Source organism: Drosophila subpulchrella, chromosome 2L (genome assembly GCF_014743375.2).
Source record: "Drosophila subpulchrella strain 33 F10 #4 breed RU33 chromosome 2L, RU_Dsub_v1.1 Primary Assembly, whole genome shotgun sequence".
Classification (NCBI taxonomy): domain Eukaryota; kingdom Metazoa; phylum Arthropoda; class Insecta; order Diptera; family Drosophilidae; genus Drosophila; species Drosophila subpulchrella.
This window is the reverse complement of record NC_050610.1, coordinates 8252044-8269685: the sequence shown is the minus strand read 5'-3', so window position 1 is coordinate 8269685 and position 17642 is coordinate 8252044. Positions and strand designations below refer to the sequence as shown.

The window sequence follows — 17642 nt, the reverse complement described above, 5'->3', positions numbered from 1 at the left end:
TGAGTGCATGTGCATGTGGGTGAGGAAGAGGAAGCAGGAAGCAGCAGCAGCAGCAGTACCGTCTCGGCGGAGTGTCGGCCCCCTTTTTGTGCCCCCTTCGGTGGCGGCGCCACTGTGCGAGAGAAACGGCAATACACGGGACGAAAAAGAGAGCGCCGCCTGTGACTGTGACGCGGCGGCTGGCGCTGCCTCTGCCGGCGTCGACGTCTGCGAATAAAATTCGCGCATTTGGCTCTTGATTTGCGGCAGACATTGAGCAGTGAGCATTTGATCGCCAACAGCCGGCAAACGCGGTTCGCTCTCTTCGCTTCGCCTCGCTTTCGCCATCGCCATCGCCTTCGCCACTTTGGCCTTTTGCCGATTTTCGGTTTATCTGTGGGCAGGAAAATCTGAATCGGCCGGGCCATATAAAATAAAAGGCCAGACAGTTTCTGGGCTTTGGCACAGTCGTTCGTTTCGCACCAAATGGGAGACAACACAACAACGTGGGAGAAAAAAGAGAGCGAGGCGCTAAGAAATATTCAAAGAAAAATAGTTAACGCGCGGCGTGTGTCTGTGTGTGTGCGTGTGCTGGTGCGTGTGTGTGTCAAGCAAAAATGCAACGGAAGTTGTCTGTCGCAAAAAAAAGAAGAGAATAAAAAAAAAGCAAAACGGAACTGAAACATATTGTGAAATTCGAGCGACAGAGAAGGCGATACATCAACGTGGTTTCTGGAGCTTCTGGGGTTTTCTACCAAAAGGAATTAAAGAACATGAAAGAACACAAAAGAGACGGGCAGAAAAAGAAGAAGTTTATTTTTAGCATTTTGATATCACAAGGCAGCTTTTTTTCGCTACACTACGAGAAAAAAATGACGCAAATGGTGACCACATGATTCCACATATTTCCATATAACAACCCATACAGAGGTAGCTTTTTTGTATTTGGGGGAACTTTTTGTCGCTCAAATATTAATTTTAGATTTTTTTAACCCAGACAAAGCTCATTTTGTGGCTGTGTGAGTGTGAGCGAGTGATCGAATCTTGAGCAGGAACTACCATTTTTTTTTTCTATGCTCAGGGTTAAGGGCAACAATGAAAAGAAAATCTTGGCTTGGCTAGAAAAAAAGCATGTGCTGCATTTTTTGCAGCAAAAAAAGAAAGAGAAGAGCGAAGAGACACCCACACACAGACAGTCACACACATACACAAACGAAGACAGTCGGTTTTTGAGGTTAGGAATGCCCCACCCAAGCAATGGCTGCTCATTTATATACTGCACATATATGTATACATATATATATATATATATATAAGGCTGTAGCGCAGAAATTTGCCATTATTCACAGTCCAAAGCTGTTCGCGATCGCAGGTTTATGAGGCGTGTTGTAAAAGAGAGAGAAGACAGCCGAAAAGGTAGTTAAAAAATACTTTTGCAAAAATTTAAATACCCACACAGACTTGAGAGAATTCGCAAATGTATGGAAGGCACGTGTGTGTCTCAGCGGTTTTTGTGTGCCCATGTGCCTTAGTGTGTGTGTGTGAGCGATCACGCACGTATCTGCGGTTAGTAACAGAGAGAGAGGGAGAAATATCGCCAGAGAGAGCTTAAAACGCCGGTTCTTTTTTTTCCTCATTTTTATGCTCATTTTTTGCGTCTTTGGCTTTCATTTCTTTTGCTTGTCTCTTTACAGCGTTTCAAATATAGAATATCAAGGGTCTGCCAGACGAAGCGCAAGGAAAAGAGAATTTGCTGAATGAAATGTAATAATTCGCCGACGGATGACGTCACGTTCTATGTGGTCATTAGCACTCCATGTTCCAGCCAGAGGCGCAACAAAGGGGGTTCATTCCTCCCCCCAAAAGAGTTTGTGAAGCACTCAAGACGTACATATCAACTCTCATATCAATTGAAATATTTTCCGCACGTATCTCAAAGGTTCCCCCCAAAGTTTCCTCTAGATACGCCCCTGGTTCCAGTTCTCCACCAGTCTCATATGACTAATTTTGGCATTGTTATTGCATAAAATTCGCATGGCGTCATCATCATCATCGCGGACAACTACAGTGCCCGGAGAGATCGTTAACCCTAAAGCGGGGACCTAATACCAGGCACAAGGTCGTCTCCCGTGTCCCCCGCCCCCAAACGGGGGTCGCCATTCGCTGCAGTTTTGTTGCCAGGCGGCCGAGAACATCTGTCTCGGAACTGCAAAAACGAAAAAGAAACCTGACTGGGCTTGGCTTTATATCTACATCTTCAACTCCAGCTACAGCAACAGCTCCATCTTGGTGTATATGATGATGTTCCCCCGGCTGAAAAAGTCTCCTACCTTGCGCGCTAATCAGTGACCGGGGCTGGTTTTTATATACAGTCAGGTACCTGAAGTAGCGCGCGTGGTGCCAGACATATATCTCCATCCCCAGCTCCAAAGCATTTAACTCGCTGGCGAGTCCTCGAAACAAATCCCATGTGTATCAACTGTCTCCCATGTCTATTGTACTTCATCAGGTGCTCTGGTGTGGCCCGTAACCCGGCACATGTTGAAGTACACTCAATATGAGGCGATTTGCATACGAAAATTACTTAAAAACAGTGCTTAACATATTAAAAATATTAAATCAAATTACATTGAAAGAATTCAAGTGCCCATCATTTTATTTAGTTTTGTTAAGAAGACTCGATTTGTAATAAACTATATTTGTACGTTAATAATAAAAAAGTATCACTTGAAAAATATGTTATATTTTACTGGGAAATTTTGCTGCTTATTGTATACAAATTTTGACCAAGGGTTTATGAGATATCAAGTAATCTCAAGAGTAAAGTTTTTTCTAAAAAAGCTTTGAATATTAATTTTACTGAATGGTACATTCATTTGCTTATTACAAATCCATAAAATTAAATTGCAGCTTGTGAGTTTTATGTTATTTGGGTTTGACATCCTGCTCAAATTTCCAAACAGGTTGCGTGGGCTTTCGTATAAAAATAGATTGTTTACGGCCCGGAATAAATAATAACAAATCGTCCATCATCACCTAATACCAAATTATCTTGGACGTTTGATTAGACACAACAAAAATTGTTTAACAATATTGAATTTCGACATCATATCGTTTTATTATAATAAATCTAACTCCTAGTAAACGGACGAAAGTTTCGGTTAGGGTCCTCTAAAAAAATATGAAAAATTCTAAAAAAAAAAATATGATTTTAATTTTTATATAATTTATTACATTATACTCAGTATAATATACTATATAAATATTCTTTAAAATAACTTTAAAGCTTTTCCAAATTTAATTTAGTGCGTATAGTGCATAAACACTATCGATAACAAATTTTATGGATTCTCCGCCCTAAGCGATGAAAAAGTGTGGCTAATTGGAATGTCTAAATAAATATCTTATTGGAAATTTGCAAATTGGAATAAAAATTAACTTAAGTCGAAAAAATTATTATATTATAAGAGACACTTAGATAAGTGATATGTAACCACGGCAACTTTTCCACAATTTTAAAGTCTAAAACCGGTGCTTTTTGTAGACGCAGAAAGATCCAAGAATCTCAGATGGGCCACTTGAAATATCACTCTGAAGACTAAAGGAGAATCCACTTCCTTGTTAACTTTGTCAAATATTTTCTTTTTTTTAAATAATTCCCCCGCCCCGCAAAGAAAGTGCTGGTATGTTTTGGTATTCGAGCACCGCGGAGCATCTGGCATTTTTTGGCGTTCCGGCTGCGTTCACACTGACCTCCGTAAGGTTATCGGCGTAATTTTGTAAATTCTCGACTTTACCGTTCCTCGACTCGGTTTTGTTAGTCAAAATTCCAACTGCCGCGCCGCCGAAAGACCCCAGTACACCCACGCGCGTTGCCACAGCAGGATTTGGACAAGGATTCTACGTGGAGACTAACGAATAAGGACGAAAATGCTGCGCTCCCTTGCAACAACACGAAACGAAATCGGGGCCCTTCGCTCCGTGCTCCTGCGATCGAATAACGCCACCTATATCCGCCGATCGGCCGGAAATGTGGGAGTGCGCGCCCTCAGCTGCCAGCTGATCAACTCCCGGAATCTCCAGAACAATAGGTAAAAGTCCCCCACAAATCTCCCCGCTCTCGTTGAGGTTAGAAATGGTTGTGTAATATTGCACAGTGCGTACACTGCATCGGTATTATTTGTGGGCCCATTGCGGGGCTCCCAATAGGGGGGCGATGATTGACAGGCCCGTGTCCAAGCGTTTAGGCATCAATCTCGTATACCCCAAATACATATGGGGCTTACGTGTGTGGTGCGTGCTCCACTGCTGATTGGTTTTATGGCCAAGGTCGAATACACGCTTCTATATATCGCATGATGCGTGATAGTGTTTCGGCTGGCTGATAAGCTGGAAAATTCCGTCTAATGATTTGATGGGTCACTTTTTTTGGGAGACTATTGTTTACATCGGTCGAGTGTTCGATTAAACACCTCTATATGTTCGTAGTTAGTACGGGAGTGTGGGTACGTAAACGACAACAAACCATCAGCTGACCGAGCGGCCATAAATTAACCCATCTAAATTGGTTAATTTAATTTATCCAGGTCATATCATGTAGGTTACTAGCCAAAAAGAATACATAATCTTCATTAAAAACCATAAGCAATTTAAAAGACTGCAAAGCTGGAAATAAAAATATTGTTTGTAATCATTCATTTAGTTTTCAGGCTTATGATTTGTATTCTCATGTAAATTGATTAAATATAATAATAGAAAATTAGTGATATTAAGGTGACGAAAAACTATATAAGAAATTTAAAGTATTGTAAAAGTTGCAGCAAAAAACTCTTTGGGACTATTTGTATCTTGTAATATCATTTGCGCTCTTCCAACAAAGCAATTGTTATCTTTTAGTTACACATTATGTACATACATTTTAAACTCTGCTCTCATCTCTTACCACCTGTTGCATAAGCTTATGAATGGCATAATAGAGGTGATCTGTTTCAGTATGGGGACTACTTAAAAAATATTATTTTTTTTTTGGAAAGAGCTTTGTGGGCACAATGAGGATATTAACCCCCTTCTTAACGAAAACAAAATGCTTAAAGTCTTGGCTGTATTGGCAGCCAACATGAGATTTTTTAAATCACATTTAATCTTAGTTAAAAAATTATACCAATTTACTAAAGAAATATCCCCATCAATATTTTGCAGGTCCAAACTTAGCACTAGGCAACCCCTGGCGGGATGGAGCTACAACTTCGCCCGTGCCTATGCCAGCCTTCCGGAACACATCAGGGTGCCACTGCCGGCCCTGTCGCCCACCATGGAGCGCGGCTCGATTGTCAGCTGGGAGAAGAAGGAGGGTGACCAACTCAACGAAGGTGGGTAGGCCGACTCTACATAGCCCGAACCCCAAGAATTAATGCATGCCGATCTGATTTCAGGTGATCTGCTGTGCGAAATTGAGACGGACAAGGCCACCATGGGCTTCGAGACACCCGAGGAGGGCTACCTGGCCAAGATCCTCATCCAGGGCGGCACCAAGGACGTGCCTGTGGGTCAGCTGCTGTGCATCATTGTGCCAGACCAGGGCAGCGTAGCTGCCTTCGCGGACTTCAAGGACGATGGTGCAGGCGCAGCACCAGCTGCTCCGGCAGCAGCCCCAGCTCCAGCAGCTGCAGCAGCTGCGGCGCCGCCTCCACCCCCGGCTCCAGTTGCCGCCGTGCCCGCTCCAGCTCCAGCCGCTGCTCCAGCAGCAGCAGGTACGGGCCGTGTGTATGCCAGTCCGATGGCCAAGCGACTAGCCGAGGCACAACAGCTGCGTCTACAAGGTTGTTCAATCCCAACTAATGCCACTCTTACAATCATCCTGTCCCATTTCGCCTTGCACGCACCACCTGACTAAAATGCATCGCAATCAAATCATAGTAATGAAGAGTAAACAATCCCTTTAGAAGGGTTTATTTGTGATATCATAGAAGTAATTAATTTATTCTTCTGCACAGAGAGTTCTTTATAATTTATTTTGCTATGCCTAGCGTAAAGATTAAAAGCTAGTACAGTTTCAAAAGTATATATAAGTATATACAGAAATTCGTAGATGGAACCTGAAGCTTACAAATTATTCCGAGCATATCTGTTGTTAATTATTTCATTACTTCGATGAAAGAAGCTCTATTCTATTTAATTTTTATTGATTTTAAAAGTATTTGTATTTGAAAACAATAGTCGCCAATAATATAGTTAATATCTTAAAAATACTTGTTAAATTAAAATCTTTTTAAGTGCACTTTTCATCACTCAATGCAAAGCACCCACCCTTTCATTCAGCGCCCCCAGTCCAATTGTTCTGTTACTAATCCGCGGCTTTTGTGTGCAGGCAAGGGCAGTGGAGTCCATGGCTCAATTAAATCTGGTGATCTTGCAGGCCAGCAAGCGGCAGCCAAGCCGTCTGCTGCGGCACCTGCCAAGGCCCCAAGGGCAGCCGGAGCCCGCTTCGAGGACATCCCGGTGACCAACATGCGGGCGGTGATCGCCAAGCGTCTGTTGGAGTCCAAGACTCAACTGCCCCATTACTACGTCACTGTCAATTGTCAAGTGGATAAGGTGAGCTCTTACAAAAAATATATATTTCACTTACGGCTTATTTTTCAAATTTTTGTAATATTGTTAGATATTTTTGTACAAACAAAACTATTATTAGTTTTTACTTAAGAAAGTTTACCATAGAACAACCCGATGAATTCTGTAGGCAAAATATTTTAATTCCAAAAACAATCACCTTCTGGGAAAGGTAAAGTCCTTGTAATTTCTTTATTGACAATATCTTCGGTTATTTTAACAAAAATAATATCATGCTGAAATCAACTCTTTTAGTTATGGTATAGGCCTGTTCCGGGCTTAGCATGATTTTGATTTTGGTTTCCGGTTTTCACAACCCGAGCGCTCACAGTCCTAATGAATAAAAATAGAAAACGAACTTGTGATGTGGCATAATATGATTACAATCGTTTTAAATGAGTTTAAATTTTTTAAATAGTATATTCAGTATTTTGAATTGTGATTGTTTTTACAAGTTTAAACAAATTATCACAATAAAAAAACTCCATTTCTCTAATTAAATTCTAACCAAAATGAATTATTTACAGCTCCTGAAGTTCCGCGCCAAGGTGAACAAAAAGTACGAAAAGCAGGGAGCCCGCGTCTCAGTGAACGACTTCATCATCAAGGCCGTCGCTATCGCCAGTCTTAAAGTGCCCGAGGCTAACTCCGCCTGGATGGACACAGTCATCCGGCAGTACGACGACGTCGATGTTTCAGTGGCCGTCTCGACAGACAAGGGCCTGATTACCCCCATCGTCTTCAATGCCGACCGCAAGGGAGTCCTGGAGATCTCCAAGGATGTCAAGGCGCTGGCAGCCAAGGCACGCGACAACAAGCTGCAGCCCCACGAATTCCAGGGCGGCACCATCTCGGTGTCCAACCTGGGCATGTTCGGTATGGAATTACTTTTAATACCTACATTAAATGTGTTATTATAAATTGTATTAATTTATAGGTGTGAACCAGTTTGCTGCCGTTATTAATCCTCCGCAATCGTGCATCCTCGCCATTGGAACCACAACGAAACAGTTGGTGGCGGATCCTGACAGTCTCAAGGGGTAAGAATTTTAAATAATAATATATAATAGTACTTAAAACTATATAATGTCATAATTTTTCATTTTTTTTAAACTTGCTATTTTTACATTTGCAAAAGTGTGCCCCAGATCGAACTAATATCTCCTATAATTCCATTTTAGTTTCAGGGAGGTCAACATTCTGACGGTTACCCTGAGTGCCGATCATCGTGTGGTTGATGGTGCTGTTGCTGCCAGATGGCTGCAGCACTTCCGCGACTACCTGGAGGATCCCGCCAACATGGTGTTGTAAACGGACTGGCACGACCCATCACATTTAGAGACTCCAACGAAAACAAAAAAGGATAACAAAATTAGCATCCTCTCTTTAAGCGAGGAGTTTCGGTCGATATAAATTATGTGGATGTGTGGATTCTAATCGGTGTTGCATATGTAAAGTTATAAATTGGATTTAACTCATCCCATTTTATCACTTATATATATATAAATTTAATTGTGTAATATTTGATGTAGTTAATAATGGTCGCTACCGTTGCCATGATTGTAGAAAGAATACACAAAATACTTGAATGATATTCGAATTAACTCACTCACAGAGCTGTAAATTTCCGTTTGATATGCAAAACGTTTTGTATGCTTTGTTCGCATATGTTGATCATGATAGAGTATGAAAATGGAAGTAGTTGAAAGTCCAAAGACGCGTTGAATAAACCTAAAACACACTCACATGAACTAGCCAATTCATAAAAATAAATGCATTTTTATTGTGATTCTGGGTGGGGGTGATTTGGGGTTAGGTATTTCCAAAATTATTGAGGACGATCGTTATGCTCACTGAGAGTTTGCGACGTCCTTTAGCCATTAAAAGATTTAAAGATGATTATATATGTTGACAACACAATATTTTGGGGTATTAGTTTTATGATTGGATCTTAATGGATACTTGGTAAATGGTTTTTTTTATTGGAGTACCATAAAGGGTTCTTGAACTGGAGAAGTATGTCAAGTATAATTATATGGTTATATACCGCATACGGAGACATATATAATTAACGGTAGTTAATCTAAGTGGATTGCTAAGTACGATTTCTTTGCACTATTTTTTAAAGTATTGAAGAAATTTTCATGTTGAATTAATTCGTGTTTTCACAATTTAATAAAACCGTCTCAAGCTGGAGATTTTTTAAAATTAAAAATATATTACCAATTAATATTTAACACTTGAGTGGTGAATATTTATTTAAACAGTTTTGAAAAATATAATTTTTTTCATTTAGTATTTAGGTAATGAATTTTTAACGAACTCGACTAGACTGTACATCCCAACCAGAATTTAGTTTCCCAGAAAGTCTGCAAGTATTTTCTAAGTGGTTTTATAGTATTATGTAACTAGTTTATTGCCAAAATGTTACGAACTAAGCAAACACAAGTTGAAAGTATTTACAAGCATAAAGTTAAGCTAATGTCAGTAGGATGTGGGTGTTTGTGGGGCGTTGGAATGGGGAATCACCACTGGGCGGGGCCCAACTGGCTCCACTCGGCCACGTACTCCGCCTGCTTCTCCAGGGCGGGGAACCACTCGACGCCACCGTAGTTGATCGCGGGCAAGGTGCCCTTGTAGTTGGCGGGCAGGATGGATGGGTCGAGGAACTTCTGAAGCGACTTCATGTCACTGCCGTGGAAGTGCATCTGTAGGGAGAAGAGCAGAATTTTAATTCAATGAGTAAAGATATATGTTCAGATAAATGAGGTAACTGAAAAAATTATGAAATTATTATCCTGTAGATCGTTTTCTGTAAGAGCAACCTTCTACGATTTCGTTTTTGTCTGTCTTGAAAAAAAAATCCTTATATAGTCTGATTTGTTGAACTTATTTTTTTATTGGCTCAGAATCGTAGCCTACTTTTTTGGGAACTAGGACTACGTTCTCAGCTTCGCAGAAAAATAACTTTTCTACTACAATTTTAAAACGATAACACAAAAAACATTTTTTTAATAACCAGAATTTGTTGAAAGCAGCCAATATTAAACATCTTTTCCAGCTATGAGGTAAAAATACCTAGTCATACGTAGTTTAAAACATCTACTTACCCTACTGTTCAGCTTCTCCTTGACGAAGGGCTTAAAGAGGGTCCAGACCATGTTGAAAATGAAGGGCTGCTTGACGAAGTGCACCTCCTTCATGCGGAGTGGCATCGCCTCCTGGATGAATGTGAGCAGTCGCTTGGAGAAACTCGGCGACAGGGCTTTCACCTGCTTCATGCCCAGACCCTCGAAGTCCATGATGCAGACCACGCCCCTCACCTGGGTCTCCTCCTCTAACTGGGCGGCCAGGTGGACCATGTAGAGCATTCGGAACATCTCATCGCTGGTGATCTCGCTGGGATCCCAAAGCTTGCCGCAGTTCACGATCAGCACTCGGCGACCCTTCTGATCGCAGTTCTTCAGCACATTGATCACACTGCCCTTCACGAACTTCTCCTTGACCTCCTCCACCAAAAGTCCTCGGACCAGGGAGGCATACTCCTTGCGGAAGGTGGCGGTGGTTTTCATCTGAAAAATGTTGGAAATGAGAAAAAGGTTAATTATAATGTATTATAATACATATATTCCGATTATTAGCTAAAAATGTATACATTTTATCTTATTTTTTAACGCACGTAAAACAGTATAACTTTGTAATTGCCTCGGTAAATCTTTGAACCCTTGACGCATACTCCTTACGGAGGTAGTCATTTTGAGTTCATCTGTTGACGGGTGTGACATTGCCAGATTGCAATCTATACTCGATAAGGTATTGACCATTGCCCAGAACTATAAAATGTCCATATAAGTTATGCGGCTTCCTATGATGATAAATTTAAAATGGCGAACGTTCGATTTTTATGGTCTGATTCAGTCATTCTATAAGTCATTGAAAATTCTACATGCATAAGGAGAATCCGATCGAATCGGAATTGGGTCCCGCTTATCAGTAACTTCTCTGCCGGTCAGCGAGTTCAAAAGCAAAAAGTTATCAGCAGACGGGTATTGAAAGCGATCTCGTCGTTGGCTTTTATTTCAGATCGTACGTTTCTTCTTTTACAATATCCCATATATTATTTCTCATAGACTATAAATGAGGGTGCAATTCAAGAGGGACTTTGACAAAAGATTTTTATTTTATTACATAACAAATAAAATAAGAACAATGGATAATAGTTTTGAATGCTTTTTCGCTGGTTAGGAAAAGTTTTCCTGGAAAACCATGGAATGTTTTTTTTTTAATATCCAAGCAATGTGAGTAATATCTATGACATAGATTTCGTGAGAAAAAAAACTAATTAACATTTTGTCTTCTATTATTACTTGTTTGAACTTAGGTTATAGACCCCATTTCAATAGCTCTATAATGAGCAATGTTTGCTGGCGATAAGACCTGTCGAGACGTTCTATACATTTAATAATCTCTCAAATGTTGAAACAAATGTCAAGTCACTTGTGTAGCCGCTGTTGATAAGCGATAGTCATTGGATTTTGTTTCTAAGGCGGTCGATTCATAATATATATGCTTAAACGCGATCCGATTAAAGTTCGAGATGCTAGATGAACTTTTGTGGAATGAATAGCGATGATTGTACTTCATACTACTTATGAAGCTTTAACTGCTGGAATAGTTTAAAGTTGGAAAAATTCATTTAAATAAAAAAAATTAATTTATTGTTTTTTCGTTCTTATTATTTCCTATATCTTGTCATAAGATTAAATCCCTGAGATTTATTAAAAATAAGCTTTATGAGTCGAAATTTAAACGATTTATACCAAAATCATAGCAAAACAAATTGATGCTAATAATATTAATATAAAATTGCTTATGGCTTTAAAAAAAACATTTTACGATTTTATAAATCATTTGGAAAAATTCAAAATGATAGATTAGTCAAACTTTTGGCTTATTTATCTTATTTAAAAACATTTTAAAATAAAAATGAATTAAATTTTTAACTAGCTCGACTTGATTATTTAATGTATAAAAATAAATTTTGAATCTAAACAACCCAGTTATTCCTTAATTTACTTATAGGTATAACTAGATGTTTAGTTCTAATTTTTAAAATCACTTTTGTTATTCTGTTACTAACTACATTCAAGCCTCCACATGCGAATTTCCTTAGCTTGATGGTCTTTGGCAATAGAATAAGCGTTATCTCTATTACCAAAAATCTTGATAACTTGATCTATACCCTGTCACAAGTTGGTTCAACTTAGGAAAGTACGGCTGTATTTCTTAAAGACAATATATATATTTATCTCTATAATGGTACGCACCTTCTCCAAGGCTCCCTCGGGGTAAAAGTGGCAGGCGCGCAGGAAGACTGTGAGGAAGGCGTCGTCGTCCTTGTAGTTCAGCTCGGGCGTGGCCTTGAGCAGCTCCCGCAGCTGGATGATGGCCGCCGCCTTGACCTCCTCGGTTTCCCGCAGCTCCACCCTGGCGATTTCCACGGTCTCCGGCTTCAGATAGCCCAGACGCAAGTTAAAGGCCTCCTCGGCGATATCGGTGGCAGCCATTATGTCGGTTGGTGATTTCTATATGTCGGGGCCTGCGTGTTGGATTCGAGAAATGCGTTCTGTGTTAGTTTTTCTGATCACTGATTGCCATGGGGAAATTGCAACTTAATTCGGGGTAATTTGGCACCAGCACTTTTGAATCGATTTGTTTGAACAATCTTCCCCGATTATCCGGGTTAGTATGTCGTATCTTTTTATTTTTTTTGTTATTTACCTAAGGCGAAGTCTAACGATTTTCACTTTTTTGAGGGTTTTTCAGCGTTCTATAGTTTTGCTTCCTCGCGACTCGTGCGGTTCGAGTCAACTGAAATTCTGTTTGCCTTTGGAAACCCTTGTGAGTTAGCTTCTATATTATATATCAGCCGAACGACAGCTTCGACGTCGACGTCGATGATAAAGCGCTTCGCGGCAGAGGCGATCGCAGTCGTCTTGAGTCGACTTCCATTTCCATTCCTTATCTTTTAGACTAATGGCGCTGAGCAAAAAGAACAACAAAAATCAAAAAAAAGGTCACCATTCCGGCTGTCAATCACCTTACGCCTTTAACCCTCGGGCATCTCCATTGAACCCCCGTCTAGGCCTGAAATCCGACTTTCAACTCAGTTCCGAGTTTTGGGTAATTGTAATGTTCGTGATGTTTACACGCGCCTGGTGTCTTGAACCTTAGTTTAAATTACCTTTACCTCGATCTTACCCTCACTACATCTCCACTTCGTCTGGGGCACGTAATAAAAAAGACAAATTTGTTAAAAAAATGCATAAATATCAATTAACAGCGAAAAAAGGTTGGAACCAGCCTATTGACAGCGGAAACAGCGCACTGTTTATGGTGCCACTCATAATACCCGTAAAGCATTAAGCTAATGCCTAAAGGTACTGCTAAAAGATACCCTGTAATCATTACCTGCCAAATTTAATAGTTTTGGGTGGTCTGAAATAGGTGTTTCCAGTAAAATTTTCTAAGAGTGCTTGGGAAATATATTTGAAGTCTGGAATATCGTAATATTGTTTAAAAGAGGTGATTATTTTATATTTTCATAAGATCATTTTATGAAAAAATATACGATTTTAAAAATTACCCCAACCTTATTAAAAATACACGCAATGGTCTTAATTCTCGAATAACTTAGTTTTAGCTATGATATTGACTTGCCTTTTACCAACCATATTAACCCTATGCTTTACAATTTTTTACAGGGTATATAACTTAGTTTTAGCTATGATTTGAAGTGCTTTTTCTGTACATTGTACCAACCATATTAACCCTATGCTTTAAATTTTTTTACAGGGTACGAAAACTACTTTCGACTAAAGTCCAACACGGCATTCTTAGGTGATAACAGCTCCCAAAATTATTCTTTTTCTAGGGTTATTATCGAATGTTTCGTGTTCTACTGAAAAGAGAGGAGCCAACAATAATTATATAGGAATTCTAATCACAGCTCATAATCCTTATCAGTGGCAGCGCTGCCAGCGTCGTTAGTAGTATATTTTCTTCGGTTTGTTTAACTGAGAAATATTGTTTTTGTTGCCTCATTCAGGGTGGGTGGTAAGTGGGAGGTGGGGTGTGGTGGGTGGATCTTCGTCTTTTCACACCTTTCGGGGCATTGAATCGGATCGGGGATCGTGAATCGACCCGTTATCATTGTTAACCGCTTTTGTTGCTGCATTTCATATTGTTATTATTGGTACGTGATCGGGTCTTTGTTTTGAAATTCATGTCCCAAACACAAAACCATTTTGTTACCCCCTTTGCTAATATCGACTTATACGTGTTCCTTTACAAATACAGTGAACACTCGAAGAACTTCTTAAATTTTCATAACGTATTTATTAGTTCATTTACTTTGTTTATAAATTGTATACACTGTAATAATAATAGTCAATGTAAATTACAATTGTACCATATAATATTTAATAATATATAATATTTTTAATGGAGTAATGTTTTAAACAAAGTTGATATGTACATATTCCTCGTTGTATTCTTTTAATAATAATATGTATTTTATAATATAATATTAATTCTAATGTTTATTAATAATGTTTACTCAAAAACAAATTTATTCAAATAAATTTTTTTATGGGGACTTAAAATTGGAATTGCTTTTAATTTTTATTAATGACTAGTTCATTTCTTTGATAAGCCACTGTACCTGCACGTAAGAATTACTGTTTTATACAACTGCCATATAGTGTAGTCACAGGGCAAAGTCTTCATTCTTGATACGATTTGTTGTAGAAGCTCAACGTAGTCGTCAACCCATTACTTTTTTGTTGTCGTTTCTCTGATTTCGATTTTGGTCAAGTATACGATTTGATTTTGTTATTGTTTTCACTTCTTTGTTACTAAGTTGCCGAGCTTATTAATTCATTCTTCCTGGCTGTTATTGATACTGCTATTGGTGCTGCATCAGCTGGTTTATCGAGCTTCTGTTTTGCTACTGTTGATGAGCATTTAAATGCGTTTAAAAGATTCAGATATTTGTTAGGAGTGTTCAGGATCGATATCTGTCTTATTTGCCAAGAAATAACAGACGAGCGATTGATCAACTAACTTATATATAGAGCTACAGATGTTAGGCAACTGCATATAGCGGATTTCACACAGTGGTTTAAGATACAGAGAAAATCTTTAGTAGTTTCTTTAAATATTTATATCTTAATTCTAAAAAATATAAATTTACATTATAAAAAATTTCGAAAATATTTTGTTTTTACCTTAAAAAATATAATCAATCTCAATAGTGCTTTTCAAAGAGTTTAAATAGTTTTAAAATTGTAGATTTATTATAATATATAATATATAGTATTAAAATAATTTTTTAAGTCAATCAAATCAACTTGAAATACCACGATCACTATTCGTGGCTTTAGTTCTTAAGAATGATTCGCGAGCTAACACTTAATCAAGGATATATATAGCTTTCGGAAAGCTTATCGCAAGAACTATTGAACACAAGTGCGAACGACTTATTAACCAGCCTATTCCAATGGGCTAAACATATTTATATATAGCCCTCTTAAAACTAATCGCAAGATATGCAGTGTATATTCCTGATGTACATCATGGGTATATTTCATGGCTTCCGTTGATAAGTTGAAAATCCCCAGCTGAGAAGGCTTTTATTGTGTTTCCCTTTTACCAGCGATAAGGTCATAATAATGTATTACTAAGTTTGACGTATGTTTTAATAAAGGAGGAAAGGTATACTATAACGTCACTGTTTTATTTGAACTTTAAACATCTCAAGAAAATCTAGAACTTCGACAGGTGACTAACTGTAACAAGATATCTTGAATTACCAGAGAAACACCTGCACAAAGTGCACTTAATTAATAGAGCATACCATTGATCAATGTCTTACAAAACACCGTTTACTCAAACGGACGAAGTTCACCCACCCTGGCATACATTGAGCTGATTTCCCAGTTCGACTTTGATCCTCCAGTAATCGCTGACGTCGAAAGTGCTCAGAACAACAGTATGCAGCTAAAGTCAACAAATGTGTGTCATCTGTGATGAAATATGGGCTTTGAGAAAATACTTACTTTGGAAAACCAATGATGAACAATCGACAAACTATTTTTGAAAATGGGGAAAAAGTAAAAGTAAATCAATATTAAAATTTCCAAGATTTTTGCAATTCGTAAACACTTGAAAATATTTAAGTTGAACTATAAACAAGGTTGAGAGAACTTTCATAAGTTTCTGAGAATACTTTTGTAGCTGCCCGGTGAGGTCAGTTACAGTCCAAGTCTATTCTTTTGTGACATATAATTTGAGGTAATTAACAAGAGGCTTTAGGTTTTTACGATTACTATATTTGTTTCTGTTTGCATTAAGTATTTTTATTAGACAAAGGAGGAGTGCTTTTGATCTTTAACATTTTTGCTGTATTAGAAACAAAATATTATTCAAAACTTATTATATCATGACTCAAAAAAAAGTTTGAAAACATAAAAACAAATATTTTTTAAGGAGATTTCGAAAACATACAGCAATAGAAAAATAAATCATATAGAATACAATTTCTAATGACCATATAAATTATACAATATTTATCGTGTATACACATTGCGTATACGTAATGCATGCTATTCTGCTGATTTGTCAACTGCGTATACGTAATATATAAAAAATTTAAAAATGATTATAAAAAACATTTCTTTCGTACGTCCACCGTTTATATAATAACATTAAGTAATTAATCAACAAGCAATTTGGTTCTCAATACGTGGTCATTATCTTTATAGCATTCCGTTTTTTCCCCAAATACTGCCATAATTTAGATAACTCAACAGCCAAAAAATGTTTAGTTTATCAGCCCCAAGACGCCGCAATGATAATGAAAATGGTTTTTAGGTAAGAATATAAAACTGCAAGCATGGCCAAAAGAAACGAAAGAATTGGCCAAGAACAAATGCGATGAACTTCACCCGGTGGCCTTCACTTTGGCTAAAGAAAGTTGAGCACTCCAGTTTCGAGTGCTGAAATCAGCAAAACTCCAAGCACGTAATAGAGGCAAAAGTAAATGGAATTATTCAAGCGTGGTAAAGTTTGCCCCCCAGGGCTTCTGCCTTGGCTAATTGATAGATTAACACGATCTGATATTAGCTGATAAAAACAAGTTTATTGTTGCTCGACCGATTGTAAAAAAGGCAAGAAGTCGAAGCTTTTAAATGTTAGAGGTTCAGTTCCTTGGTTTAAAAAGCTGCGCTTTAAGCGACCAGCCAGTGCTAGAAAATTTTAAAAGTGGTGTATTTTTTTTACTTTACATACACAGATTTTCAAAAATTAAGTAAAATGTATTATTAATTTTAAAAATGTTCAAAATTGCGTTTTATAAAAAAAAATTAAAAAAAAAAATGATCTGCACTAATATCAAAGTGTATTGTCTCGATATCGATTATCGAAACGGGTACAAAAGAAGTAAAGGCTTCTTATTTTTATTGCATTGCACAAACTATAAAAAATTGCTTGGATTAGAAGTAAATCTAAGACAACTCATTTTTTATAGGAAACTATATTTTGTAAAATGTGTTTGGGTGCAAAAGTATTTGGAGAAAATAAATGCAACATTAAAATAAAACAATGAAATATTGTAAAAATAATGTTCTTAAATTAAGAAAATGTTCAGATAAATAGTATTGTATAATTTCGAATGTAGTAAAATAAAATATAGACACCTTAAAACGATGTTTTGACTTTATTTTATAAAATAAATATTTAGAAAACCTACTTAAGGAGGCTTGGTTTTTTGTGCAACATCTTGGGGGTTGGTTTCTTAAGGTAAAACCTTTTTTTTTTGGGTTTTGTGGGTCTTAAATAAAGCTTTACGTAGTGCTGGTAAAGGCCTTCAGAGAGAGAGAGGGAGCTTTTATTGTGCTCTCTATTTTCGTTTAAAATTTGCCATTGCCGTTTTTTTGTCAAGCTTGAGTTGGCCAGTTAATTAATAACGAGAGCTCGAGAGCGGTTTCAACCTC

The 17642-nt window shown here is 37.9% G+C and overlaps 2 protein-coding genes across 4 annotated transcripts; one reads left to right on the top strand and one right to left on the bottom strand.

Annotated features, from left to right (window-relative positions):
- The first annotated feature begins 3717 nt into the window (after positions 1–3717).
- Positions 3718–8357, top strand: LOC119547606 (dihydrolipoyllysine-residue acetyltransferase component of pyruvate dehydrogenase complex, mitochondrial). 3 transcript variants are annotated; one of them, XM_037854528.1, is made up of 7 exons: positions 3718–4070; positions 5179–5348; positions 5412–5798; positions 6395–6573; positions 7116–7464; positions 7526–7628; positions 7770–8357. In XM_037854528.1, exons 1-7 carry the CDS (start codon positions 3910–3912, stop codon positions 7897–7899), a joined length of 1479 nt encoding a protein of 492 aa, XP_037710456.1. In that variant the 5' UTR covers positions 3718–3909; the 3' UTR covers positions 7900–8357. The 3 variants fall into 3 exon arrangements, with proteins under 3 accessions (XP_037710456.1, XP_037710458.1, XP_037710455.1); XM_037854530.1 differs by having other exon boundaries at positions 3719–4070; positions 5412–5729; XM_037854527.1 differs by having other exon boundaries at positions 3719–4070; positions 6347–6573.
- Positions 8358–8966: 609 nt separating this feature from the next.
- On the bottom strand, positions 8967–12480 carry LOC119548180 (retinaldehyde-binding protein 1). The gene is made up of 4 exons (XM_037855294.1): positions 12370–12480; positions 11916–12187; positions 9699–10160; positions 8967–9296 (listed from the first exon to the last, which is right to left on the bottom strand). Exons 2-4 carry the CDS (start codon positions 12153–12155, stop codon positions 9114–9116), a joined length of 885 nt encoding a protein of 294 aa, XP_037711222.1. The 5' UTR covers positions 12156–12187; positions 12370–12480; the 3' UTR covers positions 8967–9113.
- Positions 12481–17642: the final 5162 nt, after the last annotated feature.

What these genes read in the sequence shown, in the direction of transcription:
- LOC119547606 (XM_037854527.1), top strand. Translation starts at nt 3,910, where the DNA reads ATGCTGCGCTCCCTTGCAACAACACGAAACGAAATCGGGGCCCTTCGC. An exon ending in GGGTGACCAACTCAACGAAG is followed by an intron (nt 5,349 to 5,411) that starts GTGGGTAGGCCG and finishes ATCTGATTTCAG; the next exon opens with GTGATCTGCTGTGCGAAATT. An exon ending in GATCCTGACAGTCTCAAGGG is followed by an intron (nt 7,629 to 7,769) that starts GTAAGAATTTTA and finishes ATTCCATTTTAG; the next exon opens with TTTCAGGGAGGTCAACATTC.
- LOC119548180 (XM_037855294.1), bottom strand. Translation starts at nt 12,155, where the DNA reads ATGGCTGCCACCGATATCGCCGAGGAGGCCTTTAACTTGCGTCTGGGC. An exon ending in CCGAGGGAGCCTTGGAGAAG is followed by an intron (nt 10,161 to 11,915) that starts GTGCGTACCATT and finishes AACATTTTTCAG; the next exon opens with ATGAAAACCACCGCCACCTT. An exon ending in AGGAGAAGCTGAACAGTAGG is followed by an intron (nt 9,297 to 9,698) that starts GTAAGTAGATGT and finishes TTCTCCCTACAG; the next exon opens with ATGCACTTCCACGGCAGTGA.